Below are 18,445 nucleotides of genomic sequence, written 5' to 3'. Positions count from 1 at the left end.
TGGGAAATAATGGAAAATCTGGAAACTGAATTCCTCCGTTTATATAATTTGGATATAGGACAGAAGTGGTTTTGTAGATCATTGGATCAATTGAAAACTTGTCCACAGATAACTGGATATTTATGTCAGGTGGAGGGGCCTGAAATACCTTCCTACTGTATATTATACTCAGAGAGCAATTCCAGATAGAGCCAGTTTTAAAACTTTTAGAGAAAAAAGAAGAGATTGTTTTTATGAATTCAAATAAATGATTAATATATTTGACTTCACTAAAATTAAGGACTGCTATTCATCAAGATACTATATTTAAAGTGAAAGAAATGTCACCCACTAGAAGGTATTTGCAACACTTATAACTGACAAAGGATTAGTGTTCACACATAAAGTATTACTATAAACAGATAAGAAAAAGATGAAACCCAAATGGAAAAAATGGGTTAAAGTTGTACACCAAGCATTTCAGAAAAGAAGTACGTATAAATATTTCAAACAAGTATCTCAAAGATGATTTTAGTAATCAAATGCATATTAGATATCATTTTCTAGCACTAAATTGGCAAAAATTACAAAAGTCTGATAATACAAAGTTTTAAGATGTAATTTAAACAGAGTTTACATACACTGCTGTGGGTATGTTAAATCAGTAACCATTTGGCATTATCTTGTAAGGTGGAATATTTGCAATCATAATAATAGTTGCAGTCAAAATCTGCTGGATGCAATCCAAGGGAGCACAGTTTGCCAAACCCTGGAATAGATCGAGGAGTATTTCAGAATTTGGGGAATGGCTGATGCTTTTAACTGATTCAGGTTGTAAGATACCCTAAAGCAGTGGTCCCCAACCTTTGTGGCACCAGGGACTGGTTTCGTGGAATACAATTTTTCCATGGACGGGGTGGGGTGAGGGGTTGGTTTAAGAGGTAATGCAAGCAAAGGGGAGCAGCAGTTGAAGCTTCACTCCCTCGCCCACAGATCACCTCCTGCTGGGCGGCCCGGGTGGGTTGGGGGCCCCTGCCCTAAAGTAATTGTCAGTAGATGAGATTGAAAAGGTTGATTAGAGCCTCATATTGAAAGGCCTTATATGCCATACCAAGAACATTTGCCATTCCTCTTGAATGGAAAGCAGTTAAAGGAGTCATTTAATCACATTTGCGTCTTAGAAAACTCATTTTGGTGGCAATATAGAGGATAAATCTGAGGAGGCCTACATGGGAAGCAGAAAGGCTTAGTGAAAAAGCAGGATGACTGGGTCTTGATCTGAGGCAGTGAGAAGATGGAATGGAGAATTAAGGACAGATTTCAGAGGTAACTTGGTAGACAGACTCCACTGTGTTTCAGAAGTAAGAGAACACAGTAAGTCTCTGCTTTACCCAATTAAATAAATTGAAATGGGAAGCTTAATGGAGAATCCATATGTAAAATTAAATATTTGCCCTTCGTTAAATTACTGTGAAATAAAAAGTAATATTTTACATGGTTTTTGACTTTTAAGTACATTCCTGAAATGTGATACCTATTTCTTTTGCTTTTTCAAAAAGTATTTCTATTATTTCTTCAGGATTTTATATAACATTTTGAACTATGGTTTTAAAAACAAATTCAGAGAATCTAAGACTACAAAAAGTTGCCTTAAGCAGTGTGAAATTAAGTTTAAATATTTGTAATATTAATCTATACTTTAATTTCATAGTTGTTTAAAGCCTCCATAGACTTCTGCACTGTTATTTTCCACATCAGAAATTTTCAGATAATACTCATATCTTTATTAAGAACAAAAATTATATTCTAGTTAATTATTTAAAGAAAATGTGTGACATATAGCTGTTTTCCCTTTTCACCAATATAAAACTCTGACAGACCCTGTGTTTTATTCAATAATCTAAGACAAGTTTCATAAGATCATATGACATGATGAAGCAAGTGACTTCAAAGAATCACTGAGTTAAATAATGCATGTTTCAAGATGCCCTTAAGGCTTAGACATCCACTGTGGCAGACTGTTTAATTAATAACATGCACTTTACAAAACTCATCATTATATATTTATACAATAGACTGCTAAGATTTTTTTAAAACTTTTTCAGTAATGTCAGTTCCCCTATTCGTAATTTTTAATTTTTATATGATAGGCCCAAAGGGCTAACATCTAGGCCATCTCTACCCAGGGCAGCAGCATCTACTTCTGCTTTCCACTACAAGTGTTTCAGTTTATAAAAAATACTTCCCGTCATTATGTCACGTACTATTTCTAAAAGCTATATAACATAGGCACTGTTATTATTTTTACTTTTTGATGAGATATTAACTCTAAGAGATGCTAACTTGCTATTGCCACACAGCAAGTAAGAGAAAGAACTAAGAATTAAAATAGAGTCTTGCTGATATCAAATCTCCTGTACTTCTCATGATGCTGGAATTTCCCTGCACTTGGGTTTGGTGGTAGATGTGGCAGACGGTAGAAAAGGTTAGCCTTGTGAAGGAATGGCTAGCAGAAGGGGTCGAAATTTCTAGAGACAATTTAGAAATGTATGTACCAAGTTCGTCTTATGCCAACACCCAGAAAAACAAGATATATGTCTGGTCAAATATATCCTTGTGTTTTTTTAAAAGACAACTGATTTTCTTTATGCCATTACAATCAACCATAGGCAGGTTTAGTTTTATTCTTTCATTTATGCAACCAATACTTTGTACTGTTGCTCCTTTCCAGGTCCTACTGGAAATACAATGGTAAGCAAAATAAACATGGCCCCTGCTTTAATGAACTTTATTTTAACAGCTGTGGGAAGCCGTTGGAAGGTTCTAATTAGTGGAGTGACATGGTACAGTCTTAGAAAGGCTATGTGCTGCAATGTTGGTTTTGATGTGGATTAGGCTTAGAGAATGCAGTCAGGGAGATAAGACCGGTGGCAGCTGTAATTTGGGTGAAGGATGATGTTTACCGGAGTTAAGGCAGTAGCAGTGGGGATGGAAAAAGTAGAGACAGGAGATATTTAGGAAGTAGTAGTACTTTGCAACTAATTGTATGAGGAAAAAAAAGTCAAGTGATCATACATGCCAGTTTGCCCAGGACAATTCTAGTTTTTGCCTTTTGTCCTGTCATAATTATTAAGAGTATCCCCCTTTACTTTCAAAAGCATTCCAGTTTGGATGATAAATTATATGTTAATCCTAGAGATAAGGAGAGGAGGATTCAAGAATGATGCTCAGGTTTCTGGCTTTGAACACTGTAGAAAGTTGTGTCATTTTCTGAAAGGTGACACACTAGGGGAAGAACCGGTTTGAGGGTAAGATTATGAGTTCAAATTTGGATATAGTGTGTTGAAGGTGACTTTCCTACATTGAGGTGCAGACATATAACAAGAATCAGATGACTATATGGGTCAGCAGTTCAGGTTGGAGGCCTTAGTTAGAGATATGTGAATACGGTATCTCTTTCTCTCTCTCTCTCAAAATATCTTATTGTATGTACCCTTCTTCTTGCAGTGATGTGAGATGATAAAATGCCTACCTGATGAGATGAAGTGAGGTAAATGACATAAGCATTGTGTCCTAGTGTTAGGCTACTACTATTGACCTTCTAACGATGTATCAGAAGTAGGATCATCTGCTTCAGGTGATCCTGAATCATGGAGCCATGACGAAGTTGATGGTTGGATGTCAGGAGCAGATGACGTGATGGTTGGGGATCCTGGGTGGGAAGGATTGGGATGGTGCAAGATTTCATCATGCTACTCAGAACAGTATGCAAGTTAAAACTTATGAAGTGTTTATTTCTGGAATTTTCCATTTAATATTTTTGGACCACAGTTTACCACAGGCAACTGGAACTATGGAAGGTGAAACTGGTTAAGGGGGGACTACTGTGTATTGATTTGAGAGTGACCAGCATGGATGGCAACTGAACTGACAGAAGTGGATGAAATTATCAAGCCAGAAAGTATGGAAAACTGTGTCAAGAGGTTCAAGTTTTCGCTGAGGAACTCAAAGCAGCACCCAGTTTTAAGGGAAACAAGGAAGGGACTCACTCACAAAGGAGATCTGGAAAGGAAAAGCTAAAGTCATAGGAAAACTGGGAGATGGCCAAGTAATGGAAGCCCTAGGAAAGGAGTGTTTCAAAGAGAGAGTGGATAGCAATGTCAGATGCTATCAAGAGGTTGCATGAAATAAGAAAATTTGTACATTGAACTCAGTAACCAGTAAGTCATTAGAGATGGTGGTGATGGTGGGGTGGTGGCATTGGGAGACATAAGCCTGATTCTAGGATTTTAAGTAATGATTGGAAAGTGAGTGTGAACAATTTTTCAGAATTATAACTGAAGAGGAAAGAAAGCATTAGTGAAATACCTGGAGAATATGTAGAATTTGCAGGACAGTGGTGTCTCTAAAGCCGCTGTGAGATCACCTAATATATTGTACTTAGAGGCTTCTATCTCTAATATCCATCATGAAGATGGATTGCATTTGTATGATTGCAGCTATTATGTAATTTTAATTTTTAATTAAATTTATGTATTTTTAGGTATTTGTATATTTTTTACCTAAACGTTTTAGGTAAATTCTTTTTAAGTAGTGGGAGCAAGGACACAATTTATAAAGTTGCTTTAACTATTTTTGCCAAAAAAATGCATCTCATAAATTTGCTCCATAAAAATAAAATACTGCCTTAGTTTTTTTCCCACTGTCCAAAAAATTATGCTGCTCTAGGCTTCAGAACACTGGGAACTCTTTGAATATTCTTTGGCAGATAAAAAAGGTAAAGATTTATGGCAAAGGAAAGCATTTCTGAAAAAGGTGCTCCACATTGCCTTTGTGTACGTGCATAAATTATAAACGGGGCTCAGGGGTGCAGTCACTATAATAGCTTTTTGCTCTCTTTGAAGAAAATAGAAAATGCTCACTTAGGGGCTACTGCTTGTGTTTCCATTAATGAATCTTCTAAGGTTGAATGATTTTTAATAGGATATTTATGTTCCTTGGTTTAGCAGGGCAAGAAGTGGGAGAAATACATGTGATTAAGGTATCTAATGTAATAAATTTACACAGACATTTAATAAGAATGCTGTTAGTAATAGTAATAATAAGTCATAGCTAAAGACTTTGAGGAGGATTCACAATCAGGGGAAAACAACCACCAAATCACATGTTCCTGGAGAATTTGATTAGCCTTCAATGCTCAAGATTTATAATGATTTGAAGCATTGACGAACAACTCTTTTGCACCAGAGTTGTAATCATGACAAACAAGCAGTCTTACCCAACTCAAATGAATGAACTTGTTGTTTTTTTCTTTCTTAACCACTTGGTAAATATTAATTGAAGTCCATTGTTTTACAAGTACATATATTCTATGACTTTAAAGTAGTAACACTGTTTTACATAATAGATTATAAATGTTTCAGTACTTTGCACCCTGAATACACCTGCAAGGTTATCAGTATCCTTGGTCAGAAATTTACTTTTAGATTTGGCTTTTCTTTTCTGGAAATATGTTTAGATTAATTTATAAGCAAATCTATATTTAAGTAATGAGACTTTTAAAAAATTCTTCATCTTCTGTATTTGAAATTGTTTAGCCATCACCTACATGTCACTTTTGTTATATAATAATTAATCACAGTATTAAGGCTGGATGTTCGTATTTCGTGATGATAGTCCATTTTGCACCTGTGTATATTGTGAGGGTTGTCTGCTTCTGGTGGAGCTTAGCAGTTCTGAAGATTCTTATGAAATATAACATACACTACTTACAGCATAATATCTTTGTAAAGTTATTCCATAATAGCATGTGTTTAATTGAATTAAAATGTTATATTAAAAATATATTTACTGGGCTTCCCTGGTGGCACAGTGGTTGAGAGTCCGCCTGCCGATGCAGGGGACACGGGTTCGTGCCAGTCCAGGAAGATTCCACATGCCGCGGAGCGGATGGGCCCGTGAGCCATGGCTGCTGAGCATGCGCGTCCGGAGCCTGTGCTCCGCAACGGGAAAGGCCACAGCAGTGAGAGGCCCGCGTAATGCAAAAAAAATATACATATATATATATATTTACCTCACTGAACAAGAAATAATCTTACAAAGACTTTCAGAAAGTTTAATTCTGTGACTTAAGTCAGAAAATCACAAATGGATCATTATCATTACCCTTTGAAAGCCACGTGTAGCACAGAAACTTATGATCCTAAGCTTTAAATAGTGAATAATGATTCGTTGCATGCCCTGAAGTTTTTTCTAGAGATTTCTACATCAAACATTGTCTCCCTATTTCAAGCAGTAACTGTGTCAAACCAATCCAATTTGAGAATTACAAACAATAAATATATTCTTTTTAGCTTTATATCCAACTTTGAAATATACTGCCCCTGTTTTTATTGAATATATATGTATACATACATAAATACACACATACATTTATACATACACACACACTGATATACATATGTATTTCTAAAATTGCTCTTGGGAAAGAAGAGATCTCCATTATATTTAATGCATGTTTTGATGAACTGAAACATAATATGTAGTTTGAAATGTGGTAAGCATTGAACTACCTCTGTTTGAGATTGGAAATTCCCTGAAGCCTGGATATAATGGAAAGTGTCAAGTCAGAAAGGAAAACTCCCTTGCTTACCAGAAGAAATAAACTGAAGGCTTGTTTTTCTTTCTTGAGAATAATGGGAACCAAATACTGGTCCATGGGGATTTTATCCTATCCAATTGAAATAGATACATTAAGACAGTTATAGTGAATTATTTTCCAAAGTTAACTGTGTTCTCTCTAACACTTTTCTTCAAACTATGTTTCCTACTGGTTTACCTTTAAAGCACCATTTTATGAAATGACACTGATATTAGATATATTAGTTCTTTTTAATTTCCTACTTGGAAAAATTAAAAGTTAACGACCTTGTGTCCATCCCCTTTGGGAGGAAACTGTGGCTGGTTGGAAAACTGAAGTGGATATTTAAATGTGCAGAACTGGAGGTGAAAGCAGAGGTTTGGGGGTAAAGAAGCCAAGAGAGAGAAGCTAAAGAAGAAAGGATTGGAATGTAGAAAAATGGGTAATTTTAAAGGGGAATTATCAAATTATCCATTGGGAAGGTCTGAGGTTGGATTTAGGGATCCTTTTGTTTGTTCATTCAGCCATCATCTCTTGACACTGATGGCTGCTTTAAGAGTTTCCCAAATGTGCCTAATTCTAAGAATCACCTGTCCTCCGTCACACAGATTCTTAGCAAGAGGGGCCATGGATCTGGAAACACTGAGAAATGCTGCTTTAGAAGATAGAAGATATGTTAGATTTTTGTCTCTGTTCTTGAGCAATTTCTAATCTGTCCTATATCTCTAAGCCTCAGGTTTTTTAATCTGTAAAATGTAGATAATAATGCTTTCCTTGCCAGTTTTCAAGGCAAATGAGGTAAAGGAAGATGTCTTCCAAGGGTTACTGGAGATTGTAAATTGAGTAGGATTTATAATATTAATTGTGTATGTATGTGGAGGATGGTGGTGGCTTTGAGAAAGAAAGAAAGTGAGGCGATTATAAAGAATTAAAAAAAAAATTCATCTTCTCAGAGTTCTGTTTCCCAAGTTTATTACCTGGCTTTTATTTGTTAAGAGAATGTGAAATATTACTTAATGAATCTGTTTTCCTTTGCTTATTCTTGTCTTCCTCCAAACTGTTTATTTCAAATCTTTTTTACCACATCATAAACTCACACCTCCAGCACTTAGACTAGGCATTTATTTAACCTAACCCTTTGTGTCCAAGACAAATGCCGTTGACACTGCTTTAAAGGCCCAAGCACGACACCTTGCATTTTAGTGGAGAAGTGATTATTGAATGAAGTGATAAAAGAATGAATCTCTAAATTTGACCCTGTCTCTTTCCACTGTACTATTTGCTAAAACTCCTGTGTTCTTACTTTTAAGGATACTTGGAGAAAAACTGTTCCCTTTGATAGTTATTTCTAAGTTTTTATTTTTTTATGTTAACAAAATCTCCCTTCAAAAGTTTCTCTTTACCATAAGTCTCTCATGCTCGAGTTTAGCATGCTACTGTATTTATATTTTCAGATTATCTTTATTCAAATAAAAGAAGTTGTCTTTTTGTGGTAAGCTTTAGCTGGGAATAATTTTCCTTTCTGTGATAATTAGCTGCTTTCAGTAACTTATATTTTTGATTCATTTAGCAGCAGCAACAGAAGAACCAGAAGTGATTCCAGACCCAGCCAAGCAGACAGACAGAGTGGTGAAAATAGCAGGAATTAGTGCTGGGATTTTGGTGTTCGTCCTTCTGCTTCTAGTTGTCATATTAATTGTAAAAAAGAGGTAAGACCTGATTTTGTTCTGTCCCACCCACTTACCATATGTCACTGTCACTAGTTTTGAAGCACTTTATTGTTTCCCTGAGTGCTTTTAAATTAGAACACACAACAAGAATTGAATTTTAACAATGTTGCCAGCATCTGGGTCTGTTTCTTATGCTTTGTAAATAAATTCTTATTGGTTATTTGCAGTTTAATTTTGGATATAAAATATACTTTTTGTCAGTTTAACCTTGAAATTAGTGTATGAATTTAAATTCCTCAAACACTTGAGTTATTAACATATCTTATGTTTTGAAGCATTATGTATTGCGAATGGCAAAATAAGAGTTTATTATGGTATTTGGGTTATGGTCTATGAATTATTTTGTACTCTTACTCTGTTTTTCTAAATGTTGGCTACAAATAAGATAAGAAGAATATGGGCATTATTTTACAAAATTGTATATTAATATTCACTGACTAAATATTTCAGCACTTTTAATATGAAGAGTCAATTTTTTTTAATTGAGCATTAGTCTTTTATACTATATCAACCAATATCGCCATCTTCTGGAATTATATGAAGATATTACGACCTACAGGAATTTAAATTGAATTCTATTTGGGAGATTAAGGTATACTTCTACCAGAAAACATTTCAAAGAATAGAGTTTTTATAACTTGAACTTTTTCCTATTCCATAAAGTGTCATTATCTATAAGGCATTGTTTTAGAAATTAATACAACTCTCCAATCTTTCCAATTGTATGTTTTAAATAATATTAAAATTTGGAAGGATTTAAAAACAAATCTTTACAGAGTATAGTCCTAAAATACCTTGGTGTATAGAAGTGTTTGTCATTCATTAATTATATTGAATATGATAAAAGATGTTGCTTACATTATATTAAATCATATAATGTACTATTTTGATTGTTATTTTGTACTCAAAATAAATCATTAATAATATAGATAAGACTCATACTACATGTTTAATGATTCCATGAGAGTTTATTTTAATGTATTGCCTCTTTACAATTATCCCCTGGAGATATATATGTTGGAGAAGACACATCTGCATTAGAAACATTAGGTATGCATTGTAGTGTTTTGTGTTAAATTAGCTACATACGTGCTTTCCCCAATAGTGCTTTCTCTTTTTGCTGTTGTCTACCTCTGTGGTTGGAAAATACATCATATTTGAGACAGGAAGATTTAAGTATTTTACTAACACAAATTTGCCAATCAAGATCAATAAAATCTTTGAATATAACTTTCAGATCTTATGTTTCTATTTAGTTTAAATTTATATTTGGAGAGTTAAACTAAACAGTTTAGAGAGTTAATTAAACTTTGCTTTAGAGTTAAAATTGTCTCAGCCACTTCAGATTGGATATGAAAACATAAAAATGGCCTCTGGTTATGTCTTCACTCAGTTAGAATTGGGTTAAACTTACTGATTTTATTGGTTAATTATTTGAAAACACTTATTATTGTAGCCTTTCTTATCTGTGGCCGTCTGTTTTAAAAATAACCCAAAAATTGAAACATAAATTTTCTAAAGTACACCAAAACAATCTCTAAGCATGATTTTTTTTGTGTGGGTAAAATGCTCTGACAGCTCTCTAAAATTGCCTAATGCATCACATTCTTTTTCTAGTTCATATTTTAAATGGTTGGATAAATGAGCCTTTCTATTAAAATGTTTAATGTTTGAGTTTTCATGATTATGCTTTAATTGATTGTCTTCTACTAGAAAGTATCCTAGGGCTTTTGTTTCTCTTCCTCATCACTACCTCTAGGACTAGAGAAGTTGCAATTTTATAGATAGATGAAGTTACATGTTTAGATATATTACCTTCTAGTGTGTAATATAACTAAGAATCCCTTACTTACCTAAGAAACTTTGTAATGACTTTTAGTTGTATGTAGTGTGTCACACATATATTGTGTATGACAATCGAAAATATGTTTATTATACATACACAAAAGCATAGATACATAACAGTATTGGTTAGTATCAAAGTTAACAATTTTAGTATATAATGTAGTTTCCCTACATTATATACTAAAACACAAATTTATAATAAAAATAATGGAAAAGCAAATTATTTTAGCCCCTTAGGATCTTTATTTTTGTGGGAAATTGTTAAGTTTCTCAAGACTTTATCCCTCACTGGGAATAGTATTTGTAGGTATATTTCTCATGTTGAAAAAAAAAAATCTGTGTATTTTTGGTTGTTGTATAAAGAAATGGTTTGGAATTTAATTTAGTAAAATTCTACAGCTAAGGGTGTATATAAAGTAAGTTTTTAGGCTAAGAAAAGGGATATTGCATCTTTCAAAACGCAATGTCATTTTAATTTAATCACTGTTGAATTATTTCCAAATGTATGCCATTTTTTCATTGGTTATGTATTATTTTAAATTCGCAGCATGAGTACATTAATAATTCAAAACATAAATTTGAAATTATGCTTCAGTACAGTAAATGTTTGTGTGTGATATCATGGTCACATACATCTACTGTAGAAATATCTTTGTGCGTATATAGTGTATGGTGCATATGTATATTCACATAATATATGTATGTACCTGTGTATTAATAAGATATAATGACTTATTTATAGAAATTTAGGTGTCATTCTGCATATATTCTGTATTAACCTAATAGATCTTTATGTTTTGTATCTAAAAAAAAATAGCCAATTTAGTGTAGAAGTTCTATACACAGCTGTTCCATCTGTCATGACATTTAGATGGTAATGGATGATATTACGCTTAACTGCATGTTGAAAATACACAATCCATTTAATTTTTCAATTTTTTTGGCTATAAAAAAGTCAGCATGTTATTTTTTCCAAATTATGTATTTTATATTTTATTTTCTATTGCGTATCTGTTTAATTGCATGGCAAAAGATATCTAACCAATGCATGAGCAAATTGAAATACAAACCAAAAAAACATGAATTTTATTTTATTTTATTTTATTTTTTAACGCACATTTTTCTGCTTTATTGAATGTGACAGAGTCACGCTTTTCATTCACCATTGCTTCTCTTTTTCCACTGTCTGTGATTTGCTTGCCAGGAGGAGCTACTATTCTTACTCCTACTACCTGTAAGTAGAAAATGGGTGATATATGACTTTACATGTGTTAAAGATGCAGTATCCCTTTTCAAAAAAATAAATAAATAAAACCCAAACCAAAAAACAGAATGTTTGCAATTTTGGTGACATTTCAAAAAATATGTTTTCCTGGACTCTAAAACTATAAAGTTTACCTATTAACCTATTTTGTTAATCTTTTTAAAAAGGGATATTGTATTTCTGTATGTTCAGCTACTTTTAATTTTTATTTACAATTTTCCATAAGTAGCCATAGTCTACAGCCTAAAGCATCATTTATTTACTTAAGTCAAACCTGTACCTTATCAATGTGATGTCTCACTATCTGGTAAAGTAGAGATAGGGTTTGTAATTCACTAATACCTATCTTTACATAACACTTATGTTTGACAAAATGAGCCAAGTGATGTATTCATAGAAGAACATTCAAAATAGCTTCACAGAATGTGAATCAGGTCAGGTCTTACTGTGATAACATCTCTCTCCACATTTCCAGGAATCCAGGATGGGTTATAGCTTCAGAACACCTTTTGGGCTGCTAAAAGCATAATGTTGCAGTGACAAAGAAATAAAAAATTCTTTTTAGAGAAGAAATTTTGAGTTTGTTTATTATGACTTAAATAGGAAAATGATTTTGTAAAACCAAGACCAAAAAAAGAAAAAGAAAACCTGTCAACCTACACAAAACACACCTAGGTGTCACATATCTCCTTTTGTCCTCCAAAGTTTTAGCTATTCCTATGCTTAGGTATGAAATGCTACTTTGGATGACGAAGGCGAGTATTGTCCACTCTATTTCACTAATCATTTTCAGTTTATTACCTTAAATTCCAGGGTATTCATCCAGTCCAAAGGAATGATACAACAAAGTTTTCTTGGTCTTTGCTTGATCAGTATTTGATCCACAAAATTTTGAGACTTAAGGATGGTGATTAAGTACTTTTGGGGCATATATCCCACAATATTATTTCACTAGGTAAATTTAAGCTAGCTTTACTAAAAATTTTGGTAAGAGTCTCAATGAATATAACGGAATTGTGCCAACATTTTAAATATTATAAACATTTGGTTTCTTAAAATCTGCTAAAATAAGCAGGTGTAAACTAGCAGTACTCCTAGCTTATTTTGATGAATTATAATATCCTTGTTAAATCATGTTTGATGAAGCCAAAGGTAATTAAATGTACCATTTCATACAATGATGGAGCACTTTTCCTCTTTATAGCCCACCCATATATCCACCTGCAGAAGTTTATGCTGTTGGCTGTTTTGATAATGAAAGTCATTTGCACATCTGTCAAACTCAAGGAGTTGCAAAATGATTTGCTTAACTGTCCTGAAGTGTACATTATATATGCTGGTTGTTCAGAGAGAGACAAAGCATCAAACATGCAGGAATCAATAAATGTTTAATTATGAGAACATCAATAAGCTTACCATTAGCCATCCATTTATCTATAATGTTAGAATGGGATTGCCTTTTTAGTTGATAGGTAGCATTTCTATATTCTAGACTATGTAGTAGGTTTTGATACTGTCATTGTAATACTTAGGGTTACTGGCATTATCAATCATAATTAGAAAAAAATGCCACAGACATATTTTTAAAAGCTGCTTAAATAGATGTAGTGAAGCTACTATGAATTAGACATTTTTAAAATAAAACTAGAAATAAAATAGAGTAAAACTTAAAAGAAAACCAGGTGTGATCTTTGAACTAGAATTCATTGGCATCATCATAGTAAACTGTCAGTTCTTGATCAAAACACTTAACTCTAATGCTGATTTTTATTTCTTTTGTAATAACCTGAATTAAAGCCTACCTCACAGGGTTGTTGTGAGGATTAAGGTATAAGAACCAAGGTGATAGTGTACAGTTGGCAGATATTAACAAAGGTTATATATATTCACCCATAATTTGTCGATTACCTTCAGTGCCATGAAAACTTTTACCTGTCATACATTTGACAAGTTCATTACTTCTTATTTTTCCTCAATCATAAAATATGTTTAAAATTTTACGTTTTAAAGTAAAGCCTCAAAATTTAAACATCTTTTCCACTTGCCTTGAACTATCCATCTTCAAATTTTTTACATTATTTTTAATCCAAATTTCAAGTTGCCTTATTTTTATCCACTTCAATCTCTCAAATTTTTTGAGGAATGAATTCATCCTTTCTTCTTATCCAAGAAACAAAGATTGGAAGTTATTTCTTAAACTATTTTTTTAACTTTAAAATGGCAAAACATTTGTGCTACATTCATATTATTCTCAAATTTATAACAACTAATGTTTAACTCCTAGAGCAATGGATGCTTCATATTACAGTACACTTGGTAATGTGGCAATTTAAAAAACAAGTGAGAAACTGGATATAGTATAAGGGCTTAGGCCTTGGAAACAGGTCATTCTTTACTGCTTATTAGATTAATAACCTTGGGCAAGTTATTTAACTTGTCTGAGCCTGAGTGAGCTCATCTATACAATTAGAATTCTCATGGCTTTTTCAGTTCATTGATCTGAGAATTAATTGAGTTAACATGACAAGCGCCAAGCATATACCAGACCTAATTCATCTATTCAGCAAGTATTTATTGAGTGTTTGCTATATGCCAGACACTGCTCTAAGTGCTAGGGATATACAGATGGTCCTTCCCTTCATGGAACATACAGTGGGGAAAACAATTAAAAGGATACTCACAATAATAATGTGGTGAGTGTTATTATAGGCAGAAAACATGTTGCTATAAAAATACCTACCAGGGAAACCTAACCTGAGACAGGTTGTATTGGGTTCAGTCAGAGAAGTCTCCCTGATGAGGCAAGACAGAATGGAAGTTAACCAGATACTAGAGGTAAAAAAACATTGTAGGTCAAAGAGGTAAGTTTGGAAATGTCCTAGAGGTGAGTTTAGAAAGTGAAGCCTATAGACTAACATATGACCTGCTGATGTGTAATTTGCCCCACACATTCTTTCAAAAAATAGAACCACTTTAAAGAATAAGGAAATTTAACATAAATATTCAGAGTCATGACTTCTCTTTAAAAATAATTTTAAAATGAGAAACTCAGCTCTGGGTTCAAATGCCAATATTCACTTAGGCAAGTTGCCCCCTAAACTGCTCTCCAGTTCTCTGCAGTCCCCACCCTACTATGCGGTGTCTCATCACTGGCAGCAGCACTATTTATATTCCCTGTGTGAAACCTGTAAGGGTTTTACAGGGTTTTTGCCTCCTAACCTAGAAAAAAGAGACAAGAGATCTTTCAGTGAATAGAGTAAATATTGCTACTAAGTGATGGTGGTGGTGACAGTGGTTGTCATGGTGTAGTGGTAGTGATGGTGGTGGTGACAGTGGTTGTGATGGTGTAGTGGTCGTGATGGTGATGGTAGTTCTTGTTACAGTTTTGTCATTGTTTTCTTATTGATAATACTTATCATTATTATTATTTCTAAAAAAATTAATGCCATTTCCATCCCTAAAGCCTAGTTTATGACTATCTTACTTAGGTATCAGATCTGCTATGTCAGTATATTGGGTATTGTTGGGTATGTACACCTGAAGCCAAGTACTATAATTCTCTAAGAAAAATATCTTACACATGAGTAGCTCTCAAATCATCAGATTAATTTTCTAAAGGAAAAGCCTTTGGACATAAACACAACTACTAAGTGAGTCTTTTTTTTTTTTAGGTATTTGTAGTATATTTACTCTAGTACAGATACTCATGAGAATCAGAAGAATTTATCCTAGCTAATAATCCAGCTGAGAAATGTTACTCTTAAAACAACTAAAAAATACTTCCAAAGCACCATAAACTGCTGCCATAAACTTAGAAACATAATCTGGCTACTACAGGCATTTCGAGTTTCTTTATTTCTTTTTAGAGTGCCTTATTAATGTGAGATAAATGTTTTATATGCCTTTAATAGGTTTTTAATTGCATGTTTCATGTGTAACATTCACAAAGAACCAGAATGTATTTCACATCCTTGTTATGTAAGATAAAGATATCAGTGTTTGAGTAGCTCAAAAGTCTAACTCTGCTAATTTCCAAATCCCCTGTGTCATTTGCCTTGCCGCATTCGTAAGGCCATTCTGTAGTTGGTACTCTGCCATGGGGTTCTGAAACACATTTTTAGGATTTGACCATGTTTGTCATCCAGTATTATGATCATTTGCATAATACCTCTGCATAGCATTTTCCAAACTTTTCTTAAAGTACTTTCCTTATAAAGTATATAATTTTCCCATATATTCCTGAGTATTTGCATTATATCTAGCTGCGGTTGATTCTACAAGTTTCTAGGTTAGGTTTGGATTAATGTTATAAATATATTGCTACATATGTTAATTCTACATGTTGCATTTTTACTGAACAATAGAACAAAGACTGAAGAATGGGATTTCTTTATCTATTTTAGTTGGATGACTATAGTAAAATATACTTGAAAAAGTAGTCATGTTCTTCCCCCAGAAGAACTTCTAAAAGTTGCTCAAGCGTGTTAATCACCCAGAGGAAAACCAAAATTTAGCATTAGCTTAAGTTTTCCTTGAGCAACTCTACTAAGGAAGTATTTACTTACTGTTCTAATAAAGTATAGTCATGCTTTATGATAATTTATTTATTTTTTTATGATAATTTATTTTAATGATAAAATAGAAGAAGTGATGAGACATTTGGGTTGACAGCTTGAATGTTGAAATATCCATATGACAAAACAATTTTATAGCAATCAACAAATATCATTTGGATGTCAAACTTAATTCCTGAAATTATGACATGTTTTTAGAGTTTCTAAACCAAATCTGTATTCTTATCCTCGGGCTTCCCTGAACTATTTACTGCTGGTGTCAACTCTCCTTCAAGCCTCACGCTAAGGTTTCCCTTTGGTATTTGTCTTGGCAGCAAGCTTGCTAAAAAACGCAAAGATGCTCTGGGGAACACCCGGCAGGAGATGACGCACATGGTGAATGCTATGGATCGAAGTTATGCTGATCAGAGCACTCTGCATGCAGAAGACCCTCTTTCCATCACCTTCATGGACCAACATAATTTTAGTCCAAGATGTAAGTTGTTCATCAAAATTTTAATCAAAGATTTTTAAAGATCTTTAATGTCTCTCTGAATTCAACACATTACCTTTTGAATAGTGAGGGGAAATAAGAAAGAGAGATGGGAAAAGTAGCTGGAAAGAGAAAAAGTGATATAGAATAGTATGGAGTTTATCAGAAGGCTTATTTTCAGTCTTGATATTGGATTTAGTTTAACTTCAAACTGTATGAATTTTATTACTGTGTTATAAGACATATCCATATACCACTCACCAAATCTTATGTTATTGCTTTAGGTTAAAATATACTTGATTGCCTACATAAAATTAGTTCATGTCAGAATTTTTTTATAATTGTTTTGCCATTTGAGTCTTCCTTTGTGTAAGATAAAGTTCCTTTTGAGATAAGAAATATCATAATTCTTTCTGGGAGTTATTGGCATGGGAAAGTTATTTTATTTAATTATTCTATAGACTCCTGGAGAATTTCAGTAATAAAAAGTTAACCAGGGGAAAGAGGAATCTACAAACACTTAAGTATCTGGTGTGAAGTCCAAAAGTTTACTTGAATTGAGGGATTGGCAGGGAACGGTGAAATCCGTCCATTCACCCATCCATGTTAAGAATTCCTCATGTTGATCTATGAAGGCAGATCTTTTAAAATACTGTCTTTTAAAATATTACCTCTGAAGTAGTTTACTGCTTCACAATCAATATTATTATCTTCAATTTTTCTCTGATTTTTATATCTTGTTCTATAGCACTGTCTTTATTTTGTTACTTTAAGTTAAATTACCTGTCTCTTCAAATCCCCAAGTAAAATTGGTATTTGAAGAAGGCAAATTTTGTTTATCCTTGGCCTTGTGTACACAGAGGCATTTTGTCACAGGTCCCAGAGGTATGTTTACCTCAGTTTGGGAAACACATGTATAAGGAAAGAAGTAAACAATAGAAGTATTATTTTCGATACAGATTATAAATATATGGAATGGTAAGATTGAGAAAATAAAGTATTTGTAGGTTGTGTGCATTTATGGCTTTTCAGAAAGGGATTTTTTTCTGAAATGTTCAGCTTGGTGAAAACTTTTAGTAATTATTGGCCAAATTATTAGTTAGAAATGTTGTAATGAGTCATTTTGGATTTAGTTTTAATAATGATAGAGCTTTTCTGATCTATTTTATTTTCATTTCACTATAAGATAAATGATAGAGAAAAACATAAAATCTTATTATTGTTGAAAGTAAGTTTTGTTAAAAATATAGATGTATCATCTCTCTAACCACTTGCTTTAAAAATTAATCAGTTAAGGATTTGAAAGGATTTTTGTTTCCAAAGCTTTTCTATCTAATGACTGTGTACCTTATTAGGAGGCTTGAATTTAGCAGTATAACTATAAATATACACTTATGAACTTGGAGAAAGGATTAAATCTATTTCCCAAAGTTAACTAAAAATATTTATTTGGAATGAATATAAGATAATTACTTCTCTAAGTACCTCACACTTGATAAATCTAAAATACATGTTTTTCCCCCCTAATTTTATAATCCTTATAATGTCATGCTGAATCTTCTTGGCTTTTAAAATTGAACTGACTACTGAAATATAATTATAGATGCACCTTTCCTGGTATTTTGAGATAACCCAGGCTTTGAAAAAGAGAATTTTACCTTTGCAGGTTATAGTAATCAAAGAAAGTTTAATAGATATATTTCTTAAGAAATGATAAATCTATTTTAAAGGGAAAAAAGAGCATAAAATACAACTTTAGGGCAATATGTTCCTTCATGAGCTTTGTTTTCCTACAGTGCCCAATGATCCACTTGTGCCGACTGCTGTGTTAGGTGAGGCCCTAATTCTTTGTCATCTTTTTTTGCATGGATCACCCTTCCTTGCATGGGTTATAGCTTTGTCCACGCAGTAATTATTTACAGCACAGGAAGCAGTTTGATT

At 33.1% G+C, this 18,445-nt stretch overlaps 1 protein-coding gene across 15 annotated transcripts in view; it reads left to right on the top strand.

Annotated features, from left to right (window-relative positions):
* Window positions 1–18,445, top strand: part of PTPRK (protein tyrosine phosphatase receptor type K) — a 566,917-nt gene that overhangs the window by 515,991 nt on the left and 32,481 nt on the right. For 3 of the 15 annotated variants that reach the window (XM_060283338.1, XM_060283339.2, XM_060283336.1), the window contains exons 14-18: window positions 8,190–8,328; window positions 9,358–9,399; window positions 11,399–11,428; window positions 16,347–16,507; window positions 18,301–18,336. In XM_060283338.1, coding sequence (XP_060139321.1) covers window positions 8,190–8,328; window positions 9,358–9,399; window positions 11,399–11,428; window positions 16,347–16,507; window positions 18,301–18,336 — 408 coding nt within the window. The remainder of the gene's footprint in view (window positions 1–8,189; window positions 8,329–9,357; window positions 9,400–11,398; window positions 11,429–16,346; window positions 16,508–18,300; window positions 18,337–18,445) is intronic. The other 12 variants (XM_060283348.1, XM_060283341.2, XM_060283340.1 and 9 more) reach the window with 8 other exon arrangements.

Source organism: Globicephala melas, chromosome 14 (assembly GCF_963455315.2).
Source record: "Globicephala melas chromosome 14, mGloMel1.2, whole genome shotgun sequence".
Classification (NCBI taxonomy): domain Eukaryota; kingdom Metazoa; phylum Chordata; class Mammalia; order Artiodactyla; family Delphinidae; genus Globicephala; species Globicephala melas.
Note: the sequence above shows the minus strand (reverse complement) of the source record. Positions and strands in the feature narration are given on the sequence as shown.